This window comes from Corylus avellana, chromosome 5, assembly GCF_965113065.1.
Source record: "Corylus avellana chromosome 5, dhCorAvel1.hap1.2, whole genome shotgun sequence".
NCBI classification, from domain to species: Eukaryota; Viridiplantae; Streptophyta; class Magnoliopsida; order Fagales; family Betulaceae; genus Corylus; species Corylus avellana.
In genome coordinates, this window is record NC_142494.1 from 2,538,513 (window position 1) to 2,563,076 (window position 24,564).

The 24,564-nt window shown below is 36.0% G+C and overlaps 2 protein-coding genes and 2 pseudogenes across 3 annotated transcripts; 1 reads left to right on the plus strand and 3 right to left on the minus strand.

Moving 5' to 3' along the window:
* Nucleotides 1-1,558: 1,558 nt before the first annotated feature.
* On the minus strand, nucleotides 1,559-6,406 carry LOC132183224 (putative disease resistance protein RGA1). Its single transcript, XM_088516934.1, has 4 exons — nucleotides 6,104-6,406; nucleotides 2,961-5,265; nucleotides 2,229-2,861; nucleotides 1,559-1,636 (listed from the first exon to the last, which is right to left on the minus strand). The coding sequence occupies exons 1-4, from the start codon at nucleotides 6,404-6,406 to the stop codon at nucleotides 1,632-1,634; spliced, it is 3,246 nt and encodes a 1,081-aa protein (XP_088373060.1). The 3' UTR covers nucleotides 1,559-1,631.
* A 3,190-nt stretch (nucleotides 6,407-9,596) lies between these two features.
* On the plus strand, nucleotides 9,597-10,763 carry LOC132181554 (mitogen-activated protein kinase kinase kinase 18 pseudogene; annotated as a pseudogene).
* Nucleotides 10,764-13,248: 2,485 nt separating this feature from the next.
* Nucleotides 13,249-15,813, minus strand: LOC132181555 (putative pectinesterase 29). The gene is made up of 5 exons (XM_059594807.2): nucleotides 15,608-15,813; nucleotides 15,317-15,476; nucleotides 14,421-14,636; nucleotides 13,974-14,203; nucleotides 13,249-13,411 (listed from the first exon to the last, which is right to left on the minus strand). Exons 1-5 carry the CDS (start codon nucleotides 15,811-15,813, stop codon nucleotides 13,249-13,251), a joined length of 975 nt encoding a protein of 324 aa, XP_059450790.2.
* A 340-nt stretch (nucleotides 15,814-16,153) lies between these two features.
* LOC132182513 (signal recognition particle 19 kDa protein-like) lies at nucleotides 16,154-20,226 on the minus strand (annotated as a pseudogene). Its single transcript, XR_015912088.1, has 3 exons — nucleotides 20,042-20,226; nucleotides 19,770-19,869; nucleotides 16,154-17,230 (listed from the first exon to the last, which is right to left on the minus strand). The product of XR_015912088.1 is annotated as a signal recognition particle 19 kDa protein-like (transcript).
* Nucleotides 20,227-24,564: the final 4,338 nt, after the last annotated feature.

The window sequence follows — 24,564 nt, forward strand, 5'->3', positions numbered from 1 at the left end:
ATTTAAACAATTCTAGTGTTTTGTTGGTTACGCTTCGCATGATAATGCTTATCGTTTTCTTAAATTGGATTCTAATGTTATTATTCAATCAAGAGATGCATATATTTTTTTAAAATCTAATACTATTAAGTTTTTTTAGCAAGTACTTCTAATAATAAAAATATTTTTGAAAAGATTGTTTCAGGAAATGAAGAGCTGTGCCATCTAAAGATTGGATAATCAAGTCCACAGGCATCCATTAAGCTTTTGTTCAATTATAGTGAGGTCCATTTATGTGGCATTTGAACTCCAGGTAGAAGTTAGGCAATAAGAAAATCACTGTTCAGAGACATAAAATCCTAAAAAAACAATAATATAAAGAGTTTTACAATCAATATATATATATATAGATATGAAAATGCCTCTTCTGCATGCCTTAAAAACAAATTATTCTAATCTTAAGTATTTTTTTCTTAAAAATAAAAAAAAGTTGAATAAGTTATTTCAATGTGGTACCCATAGGCAGCATCAATGAATCTTCATAATAGTGTATTACAATAGATGAAGTCATTAAAAGAAAGTTCCCGCCTTATCTCCCAAAGATTTGCTACAAATTGGGCGACTGTAGTGACTGTAAGTGTATGCATGAGATTAATGAATAAGGAAGTGGAATTAATATAACATGAAGCCCGGACAAAAGTCAATTTCCTTACATAGCCAAAATATTGGAACAGACCATCAGTATAGTAACCAAAGCAAAGGATTGAATAAAATATAGATCTGGAAGCAAGCTAAATGCATAAAATGGCCACTCAGTGTCACGCCATAAACCGATTTGTTCAATAGATTTTCAATAAGATATGATTTTCTTCTCGGATCAAAAGTTGAATCCTGAAAAACTCTTCTTATTTCAGATTCAAGCTTGTTTTCTGGTTCATCCTAAGTATATCATTCCATCCAGCCTTGAAAGTAGTAAGATTACTATAATCCAGGCTTTCATAGGCGTCAGTGAATATAAATTGCGAAGGCAGCACTAACAAAAGTACTGCAATAACAGAGTGGTTGGCTAACATGCATGATCATCCGTTCCAATCAGCACCCTTGGAACACAACAAACAACCAATTAGACTTGATGACAAGCAGGCATTCTTTGAACGACCTTTTGCAGAATTTGAATAAGGTGCTGCGTCAGAGAGGTCCACAAGTTAGAGGAGTTTACAAGCAGATCATACGCTTTTCGAAAAACCATTTTAACTTAGAATAGCAATAACTGATATTGAACCTGGCATATATATATATATATATATATCAGTTATTTCCAGATGGCTTTTAAGAAAAGCTATGAATTCTTAATCATATATTTCAAGTTCTATTTACTGATAAAAAAGTGTTCACTGAATTGTAGGAAGAATTGTATGTAAGAATGCAAAATATGGTTAACTGAATATCACCTTTGCACAGGCTCAGTTCATTGTCATTCTTGCAACATTACTCACCCCGAACTTCCTCATCATGGAAGTGCTCTGTATAGTGTTCATTGTTTTGTCTACAAGTGAAGCTAACATATCCAAGCATATTGCTGAAATCCCCCAATGATTCTCACACCCCATTTCATGAATTTCTGCTTTTCTATGCATGTCTCTCTCTCAAACTCATCCTGACCAAAAAACCAATAATAAACTCAGCAATTATTCAAAATTTTTCTAATAAAAAACAGCAGAAAGGTAAAATTAATCCACGAACAGAGAGAGTTGCAGTTAGACTCCAGTAACAATAATAATAAAAAGAATTTGTCTAAAATCTGCATTTGATTATGAGAAAACCCAGAGTTATGAAAATTTGGGATGGAATTGAGTTCCCTGGTCTATCATAAGTCTTTTATCCAATACGTGATGCTACCATTTGTAGAATATAAATTTCAAATCGAAACACAAGAAACATTTAAAAAAACAAAAAAGAAAAAGTAAGCAAGATATTAGAAATGCGAGAATGCCATTGAAGTGAAAGATGGGAAATGATACTACAAATTTGAGAGATTTATGCAAATTTGACTGTCGGCAATGTCGATAAAAGTGTCTATTCTTAAGCCCTTGTTTATTCCAGTTGGTTCCACAAATGAAATCAAATATTATATATCAAAAGTCTGATAGAGTAAAATGAATATGAACAACAAGAAGAAGAAAATTACTGACTAATTGGTGACTTAAAAACCTGAAGAATAATTGGTGAATCAGGCTACAGACGCATACCAATTGCTTTAAAGATCAACCGCCGAGTCGAGAAGTTTGGGATGTGAGCAATTTTTGGCCAATCCTCGCCGGTTCCTTCTTCACATCTTTCATCCAAGCGAGGACACCTCACAATCATCAAGTGACGTAAAGAGGTGAGGCGATGCATCCCTTCAGGCAGTGATATTAAATTGGGACAGTTGTGAATCTGAAGTGCCGAAAGTGAAGTGAAGTCTCCTATCCATTCTGGTAAAGACATCAGTGTGGGGCAGTTCTCAATGTCGAGCGTTTGCGAAGTGGTAACATGTCTAAGTTCCCATGGGAGAGACACCAAGTTTGTAATATTTAATACATATAGAGAACGAAGTGTTGTAGGTCCAAGGCATTGTGCACTCTCTTTATTCTCATTGCTGATAAGTTCCTTGCAGTTAGAAATCTGCAAATCCTCAAGCGCAGTGAGATGTTGCAAGAGTGGAGACATGAATATTTGCAGTTCACAACACCCCCAAATCTGTAGAGTCTCAAGAGAAGTGAGGTTTTGCAGCAACTCCTCTGGTAGAGATTCTAGTTCTTCTAAACGCCAAAGACTAAGAGATTTCAATTTGGAGAGAGTGGAAAGGGAAGGGGAAGATGAGATTGTTGCTTGGCTCCCTGGTGCTATGACTGGTATTAGAGACATTATAGGGCAATTCTTGATTTTCAAAGAAGAAAGGCAAGGAAATAATGGAAGATAATGATGTGGCTCATGCTCTGCTGTTACTGTTTCCCTTATCCTCAACCATCCCCTGAACTTAGGCAAATTATTAAGGTGGAAAATTTCAAGGGAAGGAAAGGACATGTCACTACCATCATAACTTATGTACTCCAGCGCACTTAAGTCAGTAAGACTAAGACGCTTGAGAAAAAGGAGTTGGTCCAATGGTGGGATATGTTGGCACCATTTACAATCCCTCATGGTAATTTCAACCAAATTCGAGAGCGATGACAACCAGCTACATGACCTCACACCTGCATATCCAACTATACTTAATTGTTTCAAATTTAGGTGTGGTTGAAGGTTTTGCAACAATTGTTGATCATCATTTGCAATTGCCTTGTCATTATCATCACCAGCTTCTATATATGGGTCCCACTCTAAGTTCAGAATTTGAAGGTGTTGCTTCCTCTCCAAGTTTGCAGCCTTGGCTTCTAATGGAGAATATCTCAACTGCTCTAAACCCTTGATATGTAATTCTCCTCTCAACTCATCCAAACTATCCAGATCGCCTAGCCCAACTTTTTGCTTCGAAACATAAGTTCCTTCCTTCCCTAAACGGTATAATGTCAGGGTCTGGAGAGCTGTCAACTTGCCCAGTCCATTCGGCATGTGAGTCAAGCTCTTACACTCATAAAGCCCAAGATGCCTAAGGCTGATCAAGTCTCTAGTGTCTTCTGGCAATTTTTTAAGCCCACTACAAAAGTCAAGTCTTAGTGTTTGCAAATTTTTCAACTTAGTTATAGAACTGGGTAGTCGTTTGATTTCATAATTCCTAGAAAGATCAAGAAATCTTAAATGCTTTAACTTGCCAATGGAATTTGGCACTTTTTGAATACTCAAACGACTCATATTCAAAGCACGTAAGCATTTAAAACTTGAAATAATCGTATCATAGACTGGCTTATTCCACTCAAGTACTGGCTCATGGTCATAGAAGAGAGGACTTCGAATTCGAAAAAGAAGTGTTCTCATCTTGTTAGCCTTTAGCAAAAGAGCTGGAATATCTGGTAATGAATCTAAAGAATCAAATGCCACATGACGAGTTCTTTCAACTACTTTTTCTACATTTGAATTTGAAATTATGCACTCATCCCCTGCTATTGATTGTGCGAGATCATGAATAAGGTCATGCATTTTGCATTTCAAAATATCACCATATTCATTCCTTTGTATGTCTTGAAAAAATGACCTTCGAAGCAAATCCATAAAATACCCATGACCAATATCCTCAAGACGTCTGTTTCTATCTGATGAATGAATAAAGCCTTGAGCTATCCACAGCTGAATCAACAACTGCACTTCAATTTCAGAATCTTTTGGAAACAATGAGCAAAAGGTAAAACATTCCTTCAATTGTGCTGGGAAATGATCATAACTCAACTTTAGTATTGGGAAAATACCTCTATCTTGTTGAGTTATTTTGTAAAGTTCATTGTTTTTAATATCTAGCCAATCATCTTCTGAATTTTTTAAATATAATAGACTCCCTATAATCCTTACAGCAAGAGGAACTTGTGCACACCTTTGTATGATCTCCCTTCCAATTTCTACTAACCTTGGATTTGTTGGCTCTTCCCCGTCTTTAAATGCCATTCTTTTAAATAAATTCCAAGAATTGCTTTCGGATAGACATCCCAGAAAAAAAGGAGAAACTGTGCATGCAATCTTTGCAACTTTTATATCACGTGTAGTAATCAAAACTTTGCTTCCCTTAAGGCCACCCAATAATAGTGTTTCCAATCTCAACCATGTATCACGATTCTCATTCCATACATCATCTAAAACAAGTAAGTATCGCTTCCCATCAATTTTTGCTCGAAGCTGACATTGCAAAAAATCCATCTCAAGGCTTTCAGGTCTCCTTCCCATTGCACATTCTATGATCTTTTGAACAATAGTTTTCACATCAAAAACTTCGGAGACACACACCCACGATCTTAGCTCAAAATGTCTTTGGACCTCCTTGTCATTGAACACATATTGAGCAAGTGTGGTCTTTCCTTGTCCTCCAATCCCAACTATGGGAATGATAGAAACATTCTCTTTCACATCGGAATCCAATAACAACTCTTTAACAGCCTTCCTTTCATCCTCTCTTCCAATAACTTCTTCTTCACGTACAAAAGAGTGTGTATCTTCTCCCCTCCTATGCACAACATGTGTTCCTATAGGGCACTCATTAAAGCCAAATTCCATCTTATCAACCGCGATTTCAACTAGTCTCACCCGAAGTGCCTTGATCTTGTGACCCATTTTAAGACCATATGCAAGCTGGTTCAATTTGGAAAAGAAGATGTGTACCTGTAATATCCCCAAATATTTAGTATGCTTTGTTTTGAAAATTTCAACCTTTTTTGGGTCATGTGTGTAATTAAGGAAAATATGAAGGTCATGTTAGTAATTATCGTATGTTTAAGTTTGATTTTATTTTTTTTCTTCTTTGATTCACAACCAGCCATTCGAATCCGATCATTGTGATAGTTTTAGAATTCCCCTACCATTGGAGATTTGTTATTGTGGATTTATTCTTTGGAAATGTTCTTGAGGTATTATAAATTATGTAATGATAGGTAATAGTGACGTTGAAGTCTTTGTGGAATGAAAAATGGTAGGGAAAACTTCACTTAACCATTATAAACTTTTATTACTTTTGTAATCTCTCCAACAAAGTTAAAAAACACTCAATTTAATGTATCAAGTTTTACAAAATTTGTAATCTCACACCTCTGTTACGTATGGAGGGATTAGAAATTTCTAAAATATTGTTGTACTTTCCTTAGTTTTGTTTCACTTTTTTTGTTTTTTTAAGAAAATTATAATTTAAGTGTAATTTTGTAATTTCACATAGTTTATAGGGATATAATGGCCATTTCACCTTTTTGACGGACTAATTTAACCCCAAATCCTAACAGGCCGGGAGGGGTGAGATTGCAAATCTTTTGAAGTTTGATAAACAAAATTGAGAAGTTTTGAACTTAATTTGGAAAAGAAATTGCAAAAATGATAAAAGTTTGGGGAGTATTGTGAAGTTCTCTACAATTTTATTCAAAAAAAAAAAAAGAAAAAAAAAAGAAAGAATAACGGCAGTGAATTTCCTAAATATGCAAAGCTGGTTCAATTTGGGAAATAAGATTCGTACCTGTTTTGCCTTCTTATCCCGTGTCATCACTTCTTGTTGTAGAAGTTGAGTGGAGAAGTCATCCAGCAAGTCGTCAGCTTCGTACATGGCATCCTTCAGCTTTCCAAGCCAATCTTTGACGGCATGGTTGTTGGCCTGCTGCTCCTCTGCATCCAAAAGCACAGCTTGGATAGTGGAAACCGTTTTCCCAAGCCTTTGAAGCTCATCTTTGAAGCCCCAGAGCAGTGCAATCTCTTGGAGAGCAAGAGAGCCCAAGCTCTTAATGATATTCCCAGCAGTGTGGAAGAGAACTGGTTCGGCCATTTGTTGTGGATGAGTCGAGTGATCCTAAAAGCCGCTGTTGAAGTTATGATCAAAGGCTTTGGAGCTTGGAAGGAAGATGCGTTTGGTGTATTATTGATAGATACGCATTTCTGTCATATTTGAGAACCTTCTATATATAAGTCAACGACAGGTTAAGCCCAAAGAGAAAAAGTAAAATGGAAGGTTAAAGTATGGGATAACAGGATAAAGAATGGCGCTATCATTCCAGAAAAAGTACAAGAGTTGGAGAATTGTTTTGGAAAGCTTAATTCCAAAACAGAGTGTTTATTCACCTTTTATAATGCTGTACTGAGTGACGTAAATGGTAAACTATTTTCTACAATTTACAGTTATTGAATATAAAGAAAAGAAAGGAAAGCTATGAGAGTAAAAGGTAAAAATCTACAGCTATTCAACTATTAACAAATGAAAATAAATCTTCAACATATGGAAATGTTGTCCAGACTTGCTGTGCACGATGGAAGCTTGTGTATGGTGATTGTGCTACATCTTTGGCATCTTCCATTCCTGCTTGATGATTTTGCTGTCAATAATTATGATGAGACCTGCGGAATATAAAGCTTCCTTAATATAAAATTCTTGCTGTCCACACAAATCACGTGCAAGCTGTCATGGCAAAATCTTTGTATGATTTTGCTGCATCAATGCATGATCTTCAATATCTTGGTTAACAATTCCCTGGTATTCCTCATGGCCATCTGCGTTTGCCCTATGATTTAGTTCTTTAAACCATCAAATTTTTAAGTAAAAGAAAAGGTGACCCAAAATAAAAATAGTTAAAGCGTTGATTAAATGATTAAATTTTTTTTCTTCTTGATTGAAGTTTTTGAAATAAATATTAATTTAACATAGTATCAGAATCAGAGGTCGTGAGTTCACATATTGGACCTCATTTATTAAAAAGGAAGTTAAACTCATGAAAATTGTTATAGTGTTTGATTAAATAATTAAAATTTAAAATTTCAATTTGAAAGCAGCCACCAGATCTAACGTGGCCATGTGCATTTCTCTCATATTTTAGTTCACGATCTTATCTTCCGAGTAAGCGAACTGTTAAATTAAGGGGTATAGTAGCATAGGGGTTCCATCAGATCCAATGTGGGCCATCTACGTTTCTCTCATATTTTAGTTTACGAACTTATCTTTTGACTCTGCAATCGAAATGTTAAATTAAGGGGCAGCAGCATAGGGGTTCCAATAGATGGAGACAGATTTTTTTTTCCTAACAGATGAGAGACATTAAAAAAAGATTTAAAATTTCAATACACTAAATTGAGAGGTTTTGAACTTTAAAGGAGACATTACAATTCGGGGAGGATATGTGAATTTTTCCCTAAATATTACCTGTCATTTGTTTATTCTTTTAGTCGTTATAATTGGTTATTTCCTATTCACTTAAATCCTGATGTCACCAATTTATTTATTCATTTTGGTTGAATTTATTTTTTATTGCAAAATCAAATCCGTGCAAAGTGATTGGGGTGGTGAGTTTTAGAGTCTTCATAAGGCTCTCCTTCCACAAGGGATTGCTCATCACCTTTCTTGTCCCCATTTTCACCACCAAAATAGAATGGTTGAGTGCAAACATCATCATCTCGTTGAAGCTGATCTTTCACTCTATGCTCATAGTTTCGTTCCCCAATCTCATTGGAATGATTCTTTTCAAATTGCGTGTTTTTTGATCAATCGACTTCTCTCACTGGTCAATTCCCATAAATCTCTCTTTGAGCTGCTTTTCCAAACTCAACCTGATCTTTCCTTTTTATGCGTGTTTGGTTTGGCATGTTGGCCTCTCTTGCACCAATATAATAAATACAAATTGGATTTTCAATTCAAAATTTGTGTTTTTCTTGGGTGTAGTTCCACAACAAAAATCAGTTTTTTTTTTTTACCATTGATTTCTGATGTGTCAATGGTACTGACACGTCAGAAAACTCTTTCTTACGTGTCTCAATGGTTAAAAAGGTGGGTGTTAAAAAATTCAAGTTTTTGACGTGTCAATGTTAACATGTCAGAAATTTCTGACATGTCAGAAACACGTCAAAATTTTTTGACGTGGTGAAAATGCCACGTCAAAATTTTTTTTTGACGTGGTGATTTTCACCACGTCAATAAATTTATTGACAAGGTGAAATTTACCACGTCAAAATTTTTTGACGTGGTGAATCTACCACGTCAAAAATTTTTGTCGTGATAAATAGTGCCAGGTCAAAAATTTTTTGACGTGTCACACCGTTTGACAGTCAGTAATTATTGACGTGTCAGACACCTGACACGTCAATTTTTATTTTTATTTTTTTTCATTTATATATTTTTTGATAGATTTTCAGGTTTATAACTAGATTTATGTGTTAACCTATAGATCCAATATCCAATTCAATTCATTCAATTCAATACATTCAATATCCAATATCAAATACATCAAATCCAATACATTCAATTCAATCTAATATCTACATTTACATTCAATATCCAATACATCCAATTAATCCAGTACATCAAATACATTCAATACAATACATATATACACCCGGCCAATACATATACATTCAATCCAATACATATACACATATGAAATTCCAATTCAATTTGCATATACATCCAATACATATGAAATTTCAATACATCTACTACGTTCCAAAACAACATAAAACAAAACAAATATCTACATCGAAAATACGTTCCAATATTAAAAATATCTATATCGAAAATACGTTCTAACCCAACACAAAACAAATATACAATCAAACTATCTCTATTCTATCTGCTACAAATATATAATCAAACACAAATATACAACACAAATAAGTTCCAACTAGTCTCAACAAACATATAGTTTGATATAACTATATACATCAACAAATAGTAACAAAATATATACACAACTTAACAAACAACGAGAGAAACCACGTGCTTAGTCCAAGTCAACATAGTCATCCCCCAATGCCTTATCTGCATTACCTGCAAATGAGTTGTGAACCAATGATAATCAATGAAAAAAATCTAAAACACAGATATACAGTGATGTAAATATACGTTAGTTCTAAAATGAACCACGGGAACAATGCGTTGCTAACTGAGACTTTTGTAGAGACACAATTCTAACCGTTAAAGTGATCGATATGGGCTATAGTCATGTTAACCGAAGAATAACAAAAACAACACAAATATGGCATTACCTCTGTCGGGCGAGGATCTAGAGGTCAATGTGAGCATGGCCTCAAGTTGGCGAAAACGGGCCTCAAAGATGACATCTTTTTTTGCTATCTGAGCTTTTTGTTCTTCAATCTGTTTGACCATCTCATCTATCGCACGTCTTTGTTGTGTTCGCAATTCGCAAGCGCAGAGGCCGGCTTGATGAATCGGCGATTGGACATTACACCCGGCAGATTGTGCAAGGGCTAGAGTACTTGCATTCACATGGCTTGGTACATTGTAATATTAAAGGTAGGAACATTTTGATTAGTGAAGATGGTGCAAAAATTGCCGACTTTGGGTGTGCTAAGTGGGTTGATAAGGTTGAAGAGGCTTCCCCCATTGGTGGCACGCCGATGTTTATGGCACCGGAGGTGGCGCGTGGGGAGGAACAGGGGTTCCCTTGTGACATTTGGGCACTTGGGTGCACACTAATTGAAATGGCTACCGGCGGTTCACCGTGGCCTAATGTGGCTGACCCAGTAACGGCCTTGTACCACATTGCATATTCCGGGGAATTGCCGGAGTTTCCAAGTTGTCTGCCGGAGCAACAAAAGATTTCTTGGATAAGTGCCTGAGAAGGTGTCCAAAGGAGCGGTGGGCAGCTAGTCAACTTCTTAAGCATCCGTTTCTTGTGGAATTCAATTCCAGTGCTGCAAAGCCGATTCAAGAATCCAATTCAAGTTCTCCGACGAGTATTCTTGATCAAGGATTTTGGAACACGCTGGAAGTGTCAGAAAACCAGAGCAATCTGGTTGGTACACGTGTGGAAAATCCGCCCGATGATAGGATCAGACGGTTGTCGTCACTTTCAGGGGTACCCAGTTGGACATGGAGTGAGAATTGGTTCACGATTAGAGGGAAAAGTTGCGAGGAAAGCAATATTATTATGGATGATATTGAAAGTGAAGCCGATATAATTTGTGGGTCAGCCATAGATTCCATTGTTAACGGTATGGAAGAGCTGGAGAGCACAGTTGGTGGAGAGGGGTGGTTGAATTTTTCAAGTTACAATGTAAATAGTAGCTGTGAGAATTTATTAGGTTTGTGTAAATGTAGGAAAAGTAGTGTAGCTTTGAGCAATTTTAGTTTTGAGAGGGACATAGACAAGTTGTTTCTTCCTTCAATTTCAAGTTTTTAAAGTTCATAAACAAATCATCTCTCTCTCTCTCTCTCTCTCGCACACGCACCAACACAGATTCTCGCAAGTTTACATTTCGGGACAATAAGTTCGAGTGTAAACACTAACAAGATGCAAACTCGTGAAGGATTCGGCTTGAGTTCAATTTTAATTGGTACCGAATCTGTTGAGATGGGACACATGTGACTCTTATGTCTTGTTATGGAACAAAGCGGCCCAACTCCAATTCATCTAGTTCCAATGGAACTAAACTCAAGATAAACTCATTCATGAAGGTATGGTTTGCAGTAAGTCAATTTGCCCGAGTTTGACATTGAAGTCCCACACCTTATCCTGCTCATATTGGAGTTTCTTAATTGCCTGACCCTATCCTCTGCTTCAGTTTACCCCACAAAGGCACTTTGGGTACGTCCAGTGACATGTACAAAAGTTCAGCCGTGTACCAAAAAGTTTTGGGCTACTTCCAAATATAAAATCATATACCTACCCTTAACTTTACTTTGTTAGGTATGTAAATGTGGATGAACTTTCATGACTCAAAAAGGGTACCAATGTGGCCATTTCTATTATAGAGTAGTCCACCATCTCCCCTGTCTTCCCTTTTCGGTAGGTAAAACGGGATCAAGTTCCATGAGGCAAGTGGCTGAAGCCACATACAAAATGCAATGTCCCACACCACCAACAATTTAAACAATTCCAGTGTTTTGTTGGTTACGTTTCGCATAATAGAGCTTATCGTTATCTTAAATTGGATTTTAATGTTACTATTGAATCAAGTAGTATGAGAATGTGGATGTCGACTCAAGATGGTCTATAGAGTGTGTTTTGCAGTGTCTGGAAGGTCGAGATGTTTGAGAATACGAAGAACCGCTTGACGTAAGTAAATGTTTACGGAACTGTTTGCAATCGAACATGCGATATGCCAATGAACTAAGTATGCTTTACTTTTCAAATAATATGTTTCGAGCCTACTGATTTTTATAACATGTTTAGAATTGCTTCAAATGAGAATTGCTTAGTATATGATTTGCAATAAATGAAAAATATTAGCATTGTATGACATGATTGTGGAATATTGGCTACCATTATATTAGGTTGTCCCTTTGGTTATAGAGTTTATTTTTATTATTATTTGGCCTTGGATCTAATGGCTATTTGTGATGGGCACACCATAAAAGGATGGGTCACCATTACGGCTTTGCTAGTACAAGGTTGGACTCGGTTTGATTGCTAGTATATGACGGTATGTGGCAATATCTGGGACATCGGCATTGTATTATAAGTCTCATAGAACAACACCGAGTGGAAAGAGGTTAAGGGCTAGAGTAGACTATATGGAGGATAACTATGACTATTAATGCTTGTAATGTATAACATATGATTTCTTGCATTAAAACGCAAGTGACTTGTCATCGGAATTGTGCCACCCTTTTTTAAAACAAATCACATTTTGAAGGCGTAATAGTGGAGGCAACACATACCATTTGTTAAAACCACATTTAATAATTGAAGATTACAAATTGTTTCCTTAAGGCTCGATACATAAATCAGTTTCATAATAATTTTATTACTTTTTTTTTTTTGACATGTCCTCACAAGATGAGGGAGGAGGATTCGAACTAGTGACCTTCTCTTCATGAGGCGTGATCCCAGCCAATTGAGCTACCTCTTAAGAATGAATAATAATTTTATTACTAAGTCGTAAACTTATGCAATTATTTTTGTTTACCTGTGGAACACTTGAGTGTTTTGCATATTAGCATGTTGTCAGGCTGTAGAGTGAGAAATTCACCAAGACGAAGATGTTAAGCAAATGGGTCATGTTGTTAGGTTTGCTTAGCTAGTAGTTAAGTATTAATGCTACACTAGTGTCTGTTTGAAGCTCTATGTTTATAATTGATGATACACAAAGTTGTTTAAAGATGTATTATTAGATGTCTCATATTATTTATTTTCGTTTTCCGCTATAGTATACCATGATAATTAGTTCCCTATAGTGAATCTATCTAATTACTTGTTAATTGGTTTGAAGACACTATGAGTAACCCTCCAAGTTAACTAAATTTAACTATTTAATTTTGGGATGTGTTACACTACATTAATATGGAAACCCAACTGTAACATCATGGTCTTAACTCTAGTTAAGATACTGAGTAAATTTGACCCTAAGCTTAGTTAGAAATCAAGCTGGGCTTGGACGTGATAAGTTATTACCGTAGTAGACGTATGGAAAGTCTACAGCTCACAAAGTCACAAGGTTGGTTCATGCATAATGCATTGCATGAATGAAGCTCTGTTTTGGCAACCAAAACAGAGGAAATGATTGCCAAAACAGAGGAAATGATTATTTTCCATTTTTCTTCGTTATTTTCCTTTGCAAAAAATATTCTAGTATCTAAATAAACTCAAACATGTTTGATATTCGAAGAAAGACTCCAAATACGAGATAAACAAATTGGAAATTGGTTGATTGTAAGGGTTTAGCTTAGTAGCTTGGTTGATTTTCTATCCACCCTTCTGCATTTATGAAGCTTATGTCTACAAGCTTTTCCAATGTTTTCTCGGGTAAGTGCTTCACCCATTTCACACGCTTCAACATGTCTGCACCAGGGCCTATGTTCTTCACCTCCGAGAACGTGATTGTATCCCTACACAGCAAGAAAAATATTGAAAAGATAAGTAAAAACAAAGAAAAAAAAAAAGGCAATCTTGATTAATCTTTGGTAATGGCACAAACACTCCCATTTTATTCTCTTTTCTCTACTCCTTGACATGGCACTGTAATGTCTGACAGACAAAAAAATTTGCCTCTCAAACATCACGCAGCTCGCATGGGTAGTCGGACCACCCAATTGCACATTAGGGGTGGTCACAACCACTCTTGATGGCTCTGATGGTGGTGCAACCGCTCTCAAAGGTCTAGTTGGGGCGATCGACCACCACATGCATGGTTGAAGCTAGACAAATTATTTTATGGGGCTGACATGGTAGTGTCATGTTACATTGCCATGTCAACAAATACTGAAAAAGTGCCGACTGGGACAGAACCAAGATATGCAGTGTGGGAGAGCAAAATGAATATAGGAGATCAGGAGTATATATAGGAAGTGGGAGTAAAATGAAAATGATTGCCTTTTAATTTCCTTTAGAATCTTTAAGATGAAATATTGTAGAATGGCAAAAAGTTCTTACTCTTGTCCTTCAGAATACCATGCATCCCAACCCTTTGGTGCAATAATATTCTCGAAATAAGACTTGTAAAACACTACTCTGGAATGGTTCCTATAAGCTCTCCCTAAAAATGCAGGCCCAGATCCTCTTATTGCACAGTACTTGAACACAAAACCATTGGGATCTTCTTCACTCTCTCGGCTTTGAGCTGTAATATAGGCAGTCCCGCTGGCCCCTAGACGTGATTTAGTTACATTTATAAAGCAATCCTGCACAATAATTTCAGTCTAATCATATAAAGTAATGTAAGGGGTTAATGGACTCCTTATGCGACCGAGCACGAGCCCGTCGGCCGGAATAAGTTGTTTGGATAAAGGTCTCCTACAATTTTCTTGTGTACGTGAAAAAACATCGTAGAAAATCCTGATCCAACTAAAAACTTCCAAAGAAATGGGAGATAATTAATTAACCATGTTTTTGTAAAACCTGATAAATTGATTGGCCACCACCCCAGATGAAGTCTATTGCACCTTCAATGTAGCAAGTGTTAAAAAAGTGACGGCCTTGCCAATCAGTGAGTGTATCCTGAAGGCCAAGAAAGCCACAACGATAAAATGCTGCTTTGTCTCCTTGAATTAGAGCTGCCGGTGCCCATGTAACATTTGTTACCACATCGCTAGATAGCATATGATTGTATGTATTCTGTTAGCAAAATAAGAAAAAGGAAATCAATTTTATAAATTGTTATTTTCTTTAATTTTGGTTTATATCCTCCATTGAAAAAATATTAGAAATTCTCTTATAAAAAAAATAAATGGGTTAAGATCGTTTTCAAAGGAAAAAGAGTAATGATACTCCTCACACCAATTTATCACATCTATCACATTAGGAGACGTAATTACATGGCCACCCTAAGCTACAATGTCTTCCTCAAATTCTTACACCCCAATTTTTATTTTATTTTATTTTATTTATTTTTTTACCCTATAAACCTAAAATTCTAGTTTTGCCTCATATTACACCGGCTGATGTGTGGTGTTTTAACTTTTAAAAGGCTTTCCTTTTTTTTTTATTTATTTTTTTTATTTTTTTTAAAGCGACTCGCATACAATGTCACTTAAAACACTTTACGCCAGTCGGTGTAAAATAAGTGTGATAAATGTATGTGAAGAATAGTATTACTCGTGAAAAAATAATTAGCGTTCTTGCCAATCATCCCGTCTCTACCGTTTATATTTTCATAAGAAATTTTCAAATGGGGTTTTTTACTAGAGGTAAGCCAAACTCATTTTCTTTATCCTATAGAAAATTTGAAATTACAGAAATATTATTTAACTTATATCTTTCTGCAAGCTTAGGATGGAAAAAATAAGCGGCTTAACTTCGAATGTAATATCACGAGCCACAAAATTGTCTGCATACAGCTTGAAGGTAGCACTTCTCCCGGAGTCTCCAAATTCTCCCCATTGGATAAAAGTCAGACGACTGCTCTCTCCCTGAAGAACTATGTATGGTTTGTCTGGAGGAATTTCAACTTTTTCTCTAGACATTAAAAGAACAAAGAAGAGAAGATTAATGGCTGAAATTTATTTATTGGGACGCTTAAAAATGGAGTTTATGTATTCATACGATTTTATATATTAAAAGTGCGATTTTAAATCAAATCATAGTACCTATAAATACCGGCCGTAACATGGATACGAGTCCATAATTTGTTATTTGATGGGATTGAATCAATGGCTTTTTGCACTGAGGTGAAGTTTCCTTTGCCAAAGAGATCAACTGTGATGGTGGTGGAAATTATTTCTTCTGCCTTGGACACATGAAGGAAAAGGAAGGGAGTCAATGTAAAGTATACCATAAGCTGAAGATACTCCATCATGGAGAACTCCAAGTTTTTCACTACCTAAATTGCACCAATTGATGAATCATTTCACCATTTGAATCCGTTAGTTTTTCAAAATGTAATGACTTAATTGGAAATAAATTGAAAGCTTGATGAAATTTTTGTAAACTATCTGATTTACATTGGAAAAATCTACTCCACATTCCTATAATTGGAAAATATTTTATGGCATTGGTATAGGAAAATCAAGAATATTCATTAATAAAAGAGAAATCTTAGCCAAGTGGGATTTGCTTGATTGGGGGAGTTTATATTAATATTAATTAGAAATCTCAAATTGTGGTGCTGCTGACTTAAACTTGGATGAATAATGTTGACAGTTGCAACAATGAATACATTCATGGATTCAGATGGGAAGATTAAGAACATTCACAAATAGAAATCTTACACAAGTGAGATTTGCTTGATAGGGGAAATTTATAACAATTTGAATTCTTAAATTGTGGTATTGCTGATCTTCCTAATCACAATTTTGCCAATTGCAACAATTAACAGTCGTATAACAATGAGTACCCAAATTGTGACACTTCAACCTCGGATCAAAACTTGAAGAAATTGTGATAATCCTCTTAATAAAAGCTGTTGATGTTGATGGATTGTCCAAGACAGACCGAGTTGGTCATAAGATGATTGTGCCGCCCACACCGCACTTCAACCACGAAGTCGCAACTGAATGTCGTATTCCACAAAAATACTTATGGTACAAGGACAAGGACAAGGACAAGGATGTGGGCCACACAGTGCTTGTGTGAAAGTACCTGAGGATGGCCTTGGTGGCAGATATGAGGGGGCCGAACAGGGAGGACGGTCCGATTAGGGTTAGCGTAGTGAAGAAGTGGATGATCTAGTTTTAGCCTAATTTCAAAGAGTGGCTAGATGCATGGTGTAGGAAGCTGATTAGTTTCATCAACTATGTGAGTAGAGGCTTTGTGGCTGAAGCAAGGCGTGCAAGGCACGGTTTGAGCTACTTCTACCAAGATGCCAACACAAGATTGAAATCGCATGATGACATGACGAGGCAAGCAGAATTGATATGCCAATTCTATTCTGGTTATGTGAACACGTGACACAATTTTATAGGCGGTAACGTGGTCACTTTTGAAAAACTAGGCAACTATTTGATAAACCTACAAACCACATGTACCAAAATGGTATTTAACCCTAATTCTTAATAGTTGTCAAAATATTGAATTTTCCTTTTCTTTTGGCACTGTTAGTTGGGTATTGAAACATTATCGATCTATTTCTTCTTTCTTCCACGCACCCTTTCTGGATTTGGAAGGTCCAGATGCAGATGTGGATGCAGATGCAGGCACCTGCTTCTTAATCCTCCCAATCCTCCCAGGATGCCGAGGTACCAATTCAGCAACACGGAGCATCAGCTGTTTTCCTACAAATACAATATGATTAAAACAAAGGTAAGCTCACAAGAGGAAAAAGCAGATTCATTTTTTTTTTTTTTTTTTTCTAAATTGCATAGCTATATCCTTGTTTTATTCTTTTCCATGCTTGTAATAATAGAGATAAAATTTATTTCCTTTTAAATTGTTCTCCTCTACTTTCAAAGAAGATTACAAGAATTAAAAGGTGGAATCTCACCAGAGAATTCCTACTAAATTATCTTCCAAGACAAACATATCAAAAATGGCTAGTTCATACAACAAAGCAATGCACAATATCCAAAATGCTAAAACAAATTGCAAAACCAAAGCCTTTCTAAATGAGGTTAACCTGATGTGTCAATATATTCACAGTTGGGAGGACTATGAGTTCAATAGCAACCAAAACTTGTTAACTATTCATGTCCCCGCCAATAAGTTCACTGATATAAACACTATAGCCATGTTAGAAAATTTGGATTTCGGCATACATGTGCAATTTGAGAGGAAAAAAATAAGGGTGATCTGATGGAACTATGGTAAAGCTTTTGGACAAGGTAGAACAGATTCAATTTCAGAATTGGGAATTGAAGTAATTCGAGTTACAAGGTGTAATGACCCAGAGAATGCGTTCGCCACATCTGTGTTATCACTCAAAAATGACTAATCAATTTGGAGTTTCCTTATAAGGCTTAATATCACCTAGTAAGAAATCAATGTGAGACTTTTTTTTTGATAACAAAGAACCCCTCCAAGGCAAGGCCACTTCATGTACTCACCACTGTCAGGTAAACCTCAGACCCATATATGTGATGTGAAACTTAGCACCCATAAATGTCTATATAAACTACTCATTCTATGTTAACTACTCATCTTTTTAATGTGAGGCTAAAGTGTTAGAATCCCCCCTCCCCCTTTTTAAGTCCTTGACGACCTTGTTAAGGTCACGTCATGCAGTGCTTCAGTAATACATGGCATCACTAAGTTGCTTTGATACCATTTATAACGATGCAAGGAAAGTGTTAGCCATATTTACGTTATTCTTTCAAAAGAATTAGTCAGTTTGGAGCTTCACTAGAATCACTTATAAAGCTTAGTCTCACCTAGTAAGGAACCACCGAACCAATATAGGACTTAGAACCGATGATTGTCTTTATAAACAACCCACTCAATGTGCGCTACTCATCTTTTCAATGTGGGACTGAGATGTTACATAAGGACACTTAGGATGGGTTCCCATAAATAGAGTGTATGGAAGACCAAGGGTTGCTTAGTAATCAAATGCCCTTTGGTCATAGAAGATGAATAAATTATGTTGTGTCAACTAATAAGGCTGATTTCCACTCCATGACAAGGACCATGGAAAACCAGCGGTCAAGATTTGTTAGCAGCAAGCTTTTATATTCCCCCTCACTATAAACAATTAGATAAAATGACAGAATTAGAACTACAAAAAATTGGACAACAAATTTTGTAACCCCTTAACAAATCCCATTTAAATAACTGAATTCATTAATCTTCTGAAAAAACAATTCTTGTAAATCATTAGTAAACACTCTCCCAAGCCAGCTAATAATGTGGGCAGATCTACTACAACATCAGGAACTTTTCACGTCAGCTAACAACTGCAAGCACCCATTATAAGAACACAAGAGAGGAAAGTATACTCGCAATTGAAATGGTGTATTACGACATTTAACAAGGAATCCCACAGACTGCATGCTTGCATTCCTTCACATCAGGTTACATATATTTGAACATAGGTATAGAAGTACATGTCTTTTCAGGAAAGAAATTGCATGCCAGAAAAAAAATGTGAATAAAACCACAATGCTAAGTTTTCAAAAAGGAAAAGAAAAGGATATGATTAACTATTCCAACAAATTGTTGTTTTCAAACCGGGATGGCCAAGATGTACTAATTACAGATTCCCATCTCAAATAGAAAGGGTAATTGGCCCTTCACCGACAAAAGGAAATTGAATCAATAACATATTTTGCCTCTTACTTTAACTGATGTATTATGGCATTTAAATGACTCATAAAGCTGGAGCTATTGGCAAGTCATACTAACTACTAAGATTAGATAACTGCACTAGGACAGTTGCTTCTACAAGGAATTTCGTATAATATAATATATGCATGTCATATTAGTCAAATAAAGTGTTTGGGCAACCATCTAACAATGATTAGTGGAAATCTTTTCACATACATATTGAGGTAAAAACATGCTCATATACAACCCAATTGAAACAGAAGAATTTCTTTAAATTTATAGGTCTTTGTTGGAAATCAAATATTCTGTTAAAGATAATATGACATTCCCAAATAATCATTCATTCATAACAGGAAATTTCTTCAAATTCTAACCATTATTTTTAAGGAAATGATCCAGATTTTACCACCTTAAACTTCAGAGGTTCTAAAAGATCCTCAAATATTTCTGTACATAATGGTTAGGATTCTAAGAACTCTAAGAGAAAACGTAGAGATCAATAACAATAATTTAACCATATAATAATAAATAGTAAATAAGAAAATTTATCCTTACTGGAATAAATGGCAGGATTGCACAGAGTCCCATCCTCCCCTTACAACAACACCCTCACTCTCCCTATTTGCATGTAGTCGCGCGGGTAAACCTTATTTATCTGCCACCAACACCCACTTTCAAGACCCATAAAAAATTACAAAAATAAAACAAACAAAAGCATCAACCCTTAGATCCATCAGCAACGCTATCAGACAATTTCGAGACCCATCAACAATATTCAAAAGAACAAAAAAAAAGGAAAAAAAAAAAAAAAAAAAAAAAGCACGAACCTCAATAGAATAAGGGAGACTGAGATGGGCGCAGCAATCGGCGACCTCGGCGCAGGTGGGATTTACGCATGCATTTTCGAGGCTTATCCACCTCCCTTCCGCCACTGTTTTCTTCGAGTTTTTATGTAAACTGGGTGGCAGACTGTCCACCTTTTTACATTCACTGTTTCTCCTTCACCGTCCATGTCTCTGATGCAAAGACCCTAACCAAAGTCCAAAACAACAACAAAATTCACAGATTAACATGCGAACAAGTCCAACACAGGATAATACGACGCCGTCTCTGTAATTGTGAAAATCCTAGTAAGCTGATTCACCCACCCTCTTAATGTAGATTAATGTTAAAAGCAGGACCAAAAATGCTTAATTTTTCCATTGTTTTTTTTTTTCTCCCAAATATGGTTCTTAATAATGTGTTACAATCTCATGAGATGGTAACACATTTCTCAAGATAATAGATTATATAGGATTGGAACCATATTTGTGCAATATATGAGTGCATTTTAGTCATTTTAAAAATGACAAAAGTTACCAAAAAAAAAAAAAAAAAAACTTTGTAAATTTTTTATCAAACATGCCAATTTTTATTTGGCATAATTTTTTAGTACTAAAAGTACTTTTTAAGCTTTTTAACTCATTCAAATCATGCTCTTAGGAATTATCTTGCTTTCATTACTGCGGATTATGGAATTTGTATTTGTTCAAAATGAATCGACATGGTATAAAGTTTGTCCCATTTTTGATGTTTTGTAATTATTTTCGCACTGATTTAGTTTGTTTTGGGTTTATTGTTGACGAGCTCACCGATTTTTCGTTTTTAGGATCTTCCTCTCTTTCTTTCATTCAGATCAAAAGTGAAAATGATCATTTTCTAAATAGGGGTTGTTTTTTAAGGAGAACGAGGGGAAAGTGTATGCTTATAGTGCTGAAAATGGCCTTGTTGGACACTTTATTGATTCTGCATGGTCCTTTTTCCGGCATGAAGAGAGAAGAGAAAAAGTAAAGAAAATGAGGAGTGAAGAAGGAATAACATTTCATCTTGTTTTCATTTCACAGGTGAGGAAAGTGGTTAGATGATCTTTTCCACATCAGGAAGCATAATTGATCCGACCCTATCATCACCATCCACTTCTCAAGTGTGATGAGGCAAAATTTGGCAATTGAACGTGTATATTATATATTGTAAACAAATCAAAGGATTAAAAGTAGATTCGATAACGTCAACGAATTTTACCAAAATCCTTTCATTCAGAAGATGAGAATGTAAAAAAAAAACACATAATTGATGAAGTTGATACATATCAATAAGAAATATATATTTCTTATTGATATGTATCAACTTCATCAATTATGTGTTTTTTTTTTTACATTCTCATCTTCTCGATCATTGAATTCAGTGGTTTTGTTAACTCGTCCAGATCCACCTTCTTGCCTATGATTACAGCAAGAGATTCGGTTGAACCCAATAAAGTGCTTGCTTTTGAGCGGCACCCATAAGCTTCAAATCATACCCTAGGTTCTGATGAGCAAAACATTAATAGGACTTTGTGGATATACCACTATCCCTGCCTCACCCTCGACTCCATTTTCATAGTCAACTTTTTCATCGTTGAGTAATGTATTGAAGTATAATTCCTTTACAAAAATGGAGAGTACTTGGAGGCAGAATTATTGTGGTTCGATGCGCATGAATACTCTTTCAAGGACATTGAAGCGAACCAGATGTTCCTCGACATCTTGTTCATGGAGAACAAAAATCTTTTTTACAGGCAGTGAAGAATAAGTTGTTGTCAGCCTGCCAATAGCTGTGGACAAAATAAGCCGATTCTAGATCGTTGAGTGGGCACTATGATTAAGTCGGAGAATGATCCTCTTCATTTCAAATGAAATGGAGGGGATCGATTTAGTTACTCTTAGGGGGCATTTTTGTCCAAAAATTGTAAAATGACAAAATTACCCCCTAAAAATAACTAAATGGATCCCCTCCATTTCTTTTGAAATGGAGAGGATCTAGGTCCGATTAAGTCGTACTCGGTCAAATCTTGTTGGAGCGAGTCGCTTGAGTCTAGGATTTTAATTTCCTCCAATATTTTAACTAAAAAAGATTATATAGCTTAAAAACGGTTACTAAAATAAGTATAACAGAAGGTTTCAGTTTCAGTTTCCTCATCGAGATTGTTGCTTTCTAAGCTTTGATCACATGAAAAGAGTGATTTAAAGTAGGTTATTTTTGTGTGTAAAAGTAAATTTGGATGACATTCATAATAAAGGTGTGTGTGCAAAGCAGGTTCATTTTTTGTGGGAGAAGGAAACTTTTCCTTCTACATATTTTTCCAAGGATAATATATAAGATCAGCTTCCAATTAATGGGAATTTTAAGCAGGAGGATTGGGGATTTTAAGCAGAGTGCTCTTGGGAGTTTTGCGAGAAGATATTATTAGAAGTGAGTGCAGTGATAATGATCAAGGCCAAAGACGCCAAAACAGAGACTGCTGATAGCAGAAGCATCAAGGCATGCGCTTTGGCGCCCCTCACCTCCTGAACATACTTGGTTGCAGCCAGTGCCAGGACCGTCAAAGGGAAAGGGTAAGCCCACCACGCTACGTTGAACTTCCTCATTGATCTTTTGAACAGAGCTGGCCTACAAACCTGCTAATTCGACCTATGCATACATATGGAATATTTTTCATTTGCCTTTGTTCCAATACATTTTGGGACAATATTCCCTTTAATAATAGGTGCTATTGAAGATTCATAGTTCTTCATTCTGAATCTCTCCCAAAACTTTAGTGAGAGGAACTTTATGTAGCAAACCTAAATTAGTGCTTGCAAGCAAAATATTATCTATATACAGGACTAAAAGAAATGTAACTTTACTCCCACTGACCTTAAGGTATATTCAATGATTAACAAGGTTCTCAATAAAGCCATGTGAGGTAATAACCTTATAAAATTTTTGTATATCATTGATGAGAGACATATCTTAGTCCATTAATAGATTTTCTTAATTTGAAAGCTTTCTGACTGTTATTAATAAAATCCTTTTCAGATATATGCACGCATGTTAAACAAACTTATTCTTTTCTCATTCTGTTTTTCTGTTGTTGGTTAGTTAAGTCAGTTTGTTTAGATAAGTTCTGATTTCATGTATATAAACTGATTCTATTCATTGTAACAGTTTAAGATCAAATATTACAGAATACAAGTTTCTGATTTTCTCTCTATTCTTTCTTCCCTTCTCCTCATTTGATCTTCATTACTCTGTTTCTCCATTGATGCAACAAAGCTTTGCTTTGCTTGACATGGTATCAGAGCCCTTCACTTTGTGAAGTTTATTCCTATTCCTTCAATGGCACAATCTCTCAATCTTTCAATGGCACAATCTCTCAATCCTTCATCTTCCGCTTCTATAAACACTGTTTTCAATAATCAGTTCATCGATCCTTCGAGCCCTCTGTTTCTTAGCAATGGAGAAAATCCAGCACTTAATCTGGTTGGCAGTGCACTTTCAGAGGATAACTACAACACATGGAGTCGATCCATGCTTGTTTCCCTAAGTGCGAAGAACAAGTTATGTTTTGTTGAGGGTTCAATGCCAAAACCAGCTGCTGGTGACAGTCTTCTTCAAGCATGGACCAGATGCAATGACATGGTGGTCTCTTGGATTCTGCATTCAGTTTCGAAGGACATTGCTTCAACCATAATCTACATCAAGTCTGCTCAGGATATGTGGGATGAGCTCAAGGCAAGCTATTCCCAAAGAAATGGTCCTCGGATTTTCCAACTACAGAAGGCCATTGCAGCTATTACTCAAGACAATTCCTCTGTAAGTCATTACTATACTCGGCTTAAAATTCTATGGGAGGAACTTAATAACTATAGACCTATGTCTGCATGCAACTGCTGCAATTGTGGTAGAGTTCAATCAATTCTTGAAATTCATAGTCAAGAAAAAGTCTATCAGTTTTTAATGGGGCTGAATGACTCGTTTGCTGCTGTTAGAGCTCAAATCCTTTTAACTGACCCTTTGCCTTCTTTACATAAAGTTTTTTCTCTTATAATTCAAAAGGAAAAACAAAGAGAAATCACAATCACTTCTCTAAGCCATGAATCCTCTGCCCTAATGACCAATTCCAACCCTACTCCTATTTCTTCTCCTACTGTCAATCATGAGCCTATTGCTTTTATGACAAAATCTACCTCAGGGAATAGGTTTGTCAAACAAAACACTTATAGGAAAGATAAACCTATTTGCTCTCATTGTGGATTTGTTGGCCATACTGTGGAGAAATGCTATAAATTGCATGGTTATCCTCCTGGTTTCAAATCTACCCGAGGCAAACCAATTCAGCATTCAGCAAACCAGGTGCAGGATTCTGGTTTACATGCTCAACAAATGTTTTCTCCTCATCTGTCTATGATCTCTGAGCAATACAAGAACATCATGGATATGATGAAACAGTATTCATTGTCATCACCACAGTCCCCTGTACACTTTGCTCATTCTGCTGTTGGTGCATCAG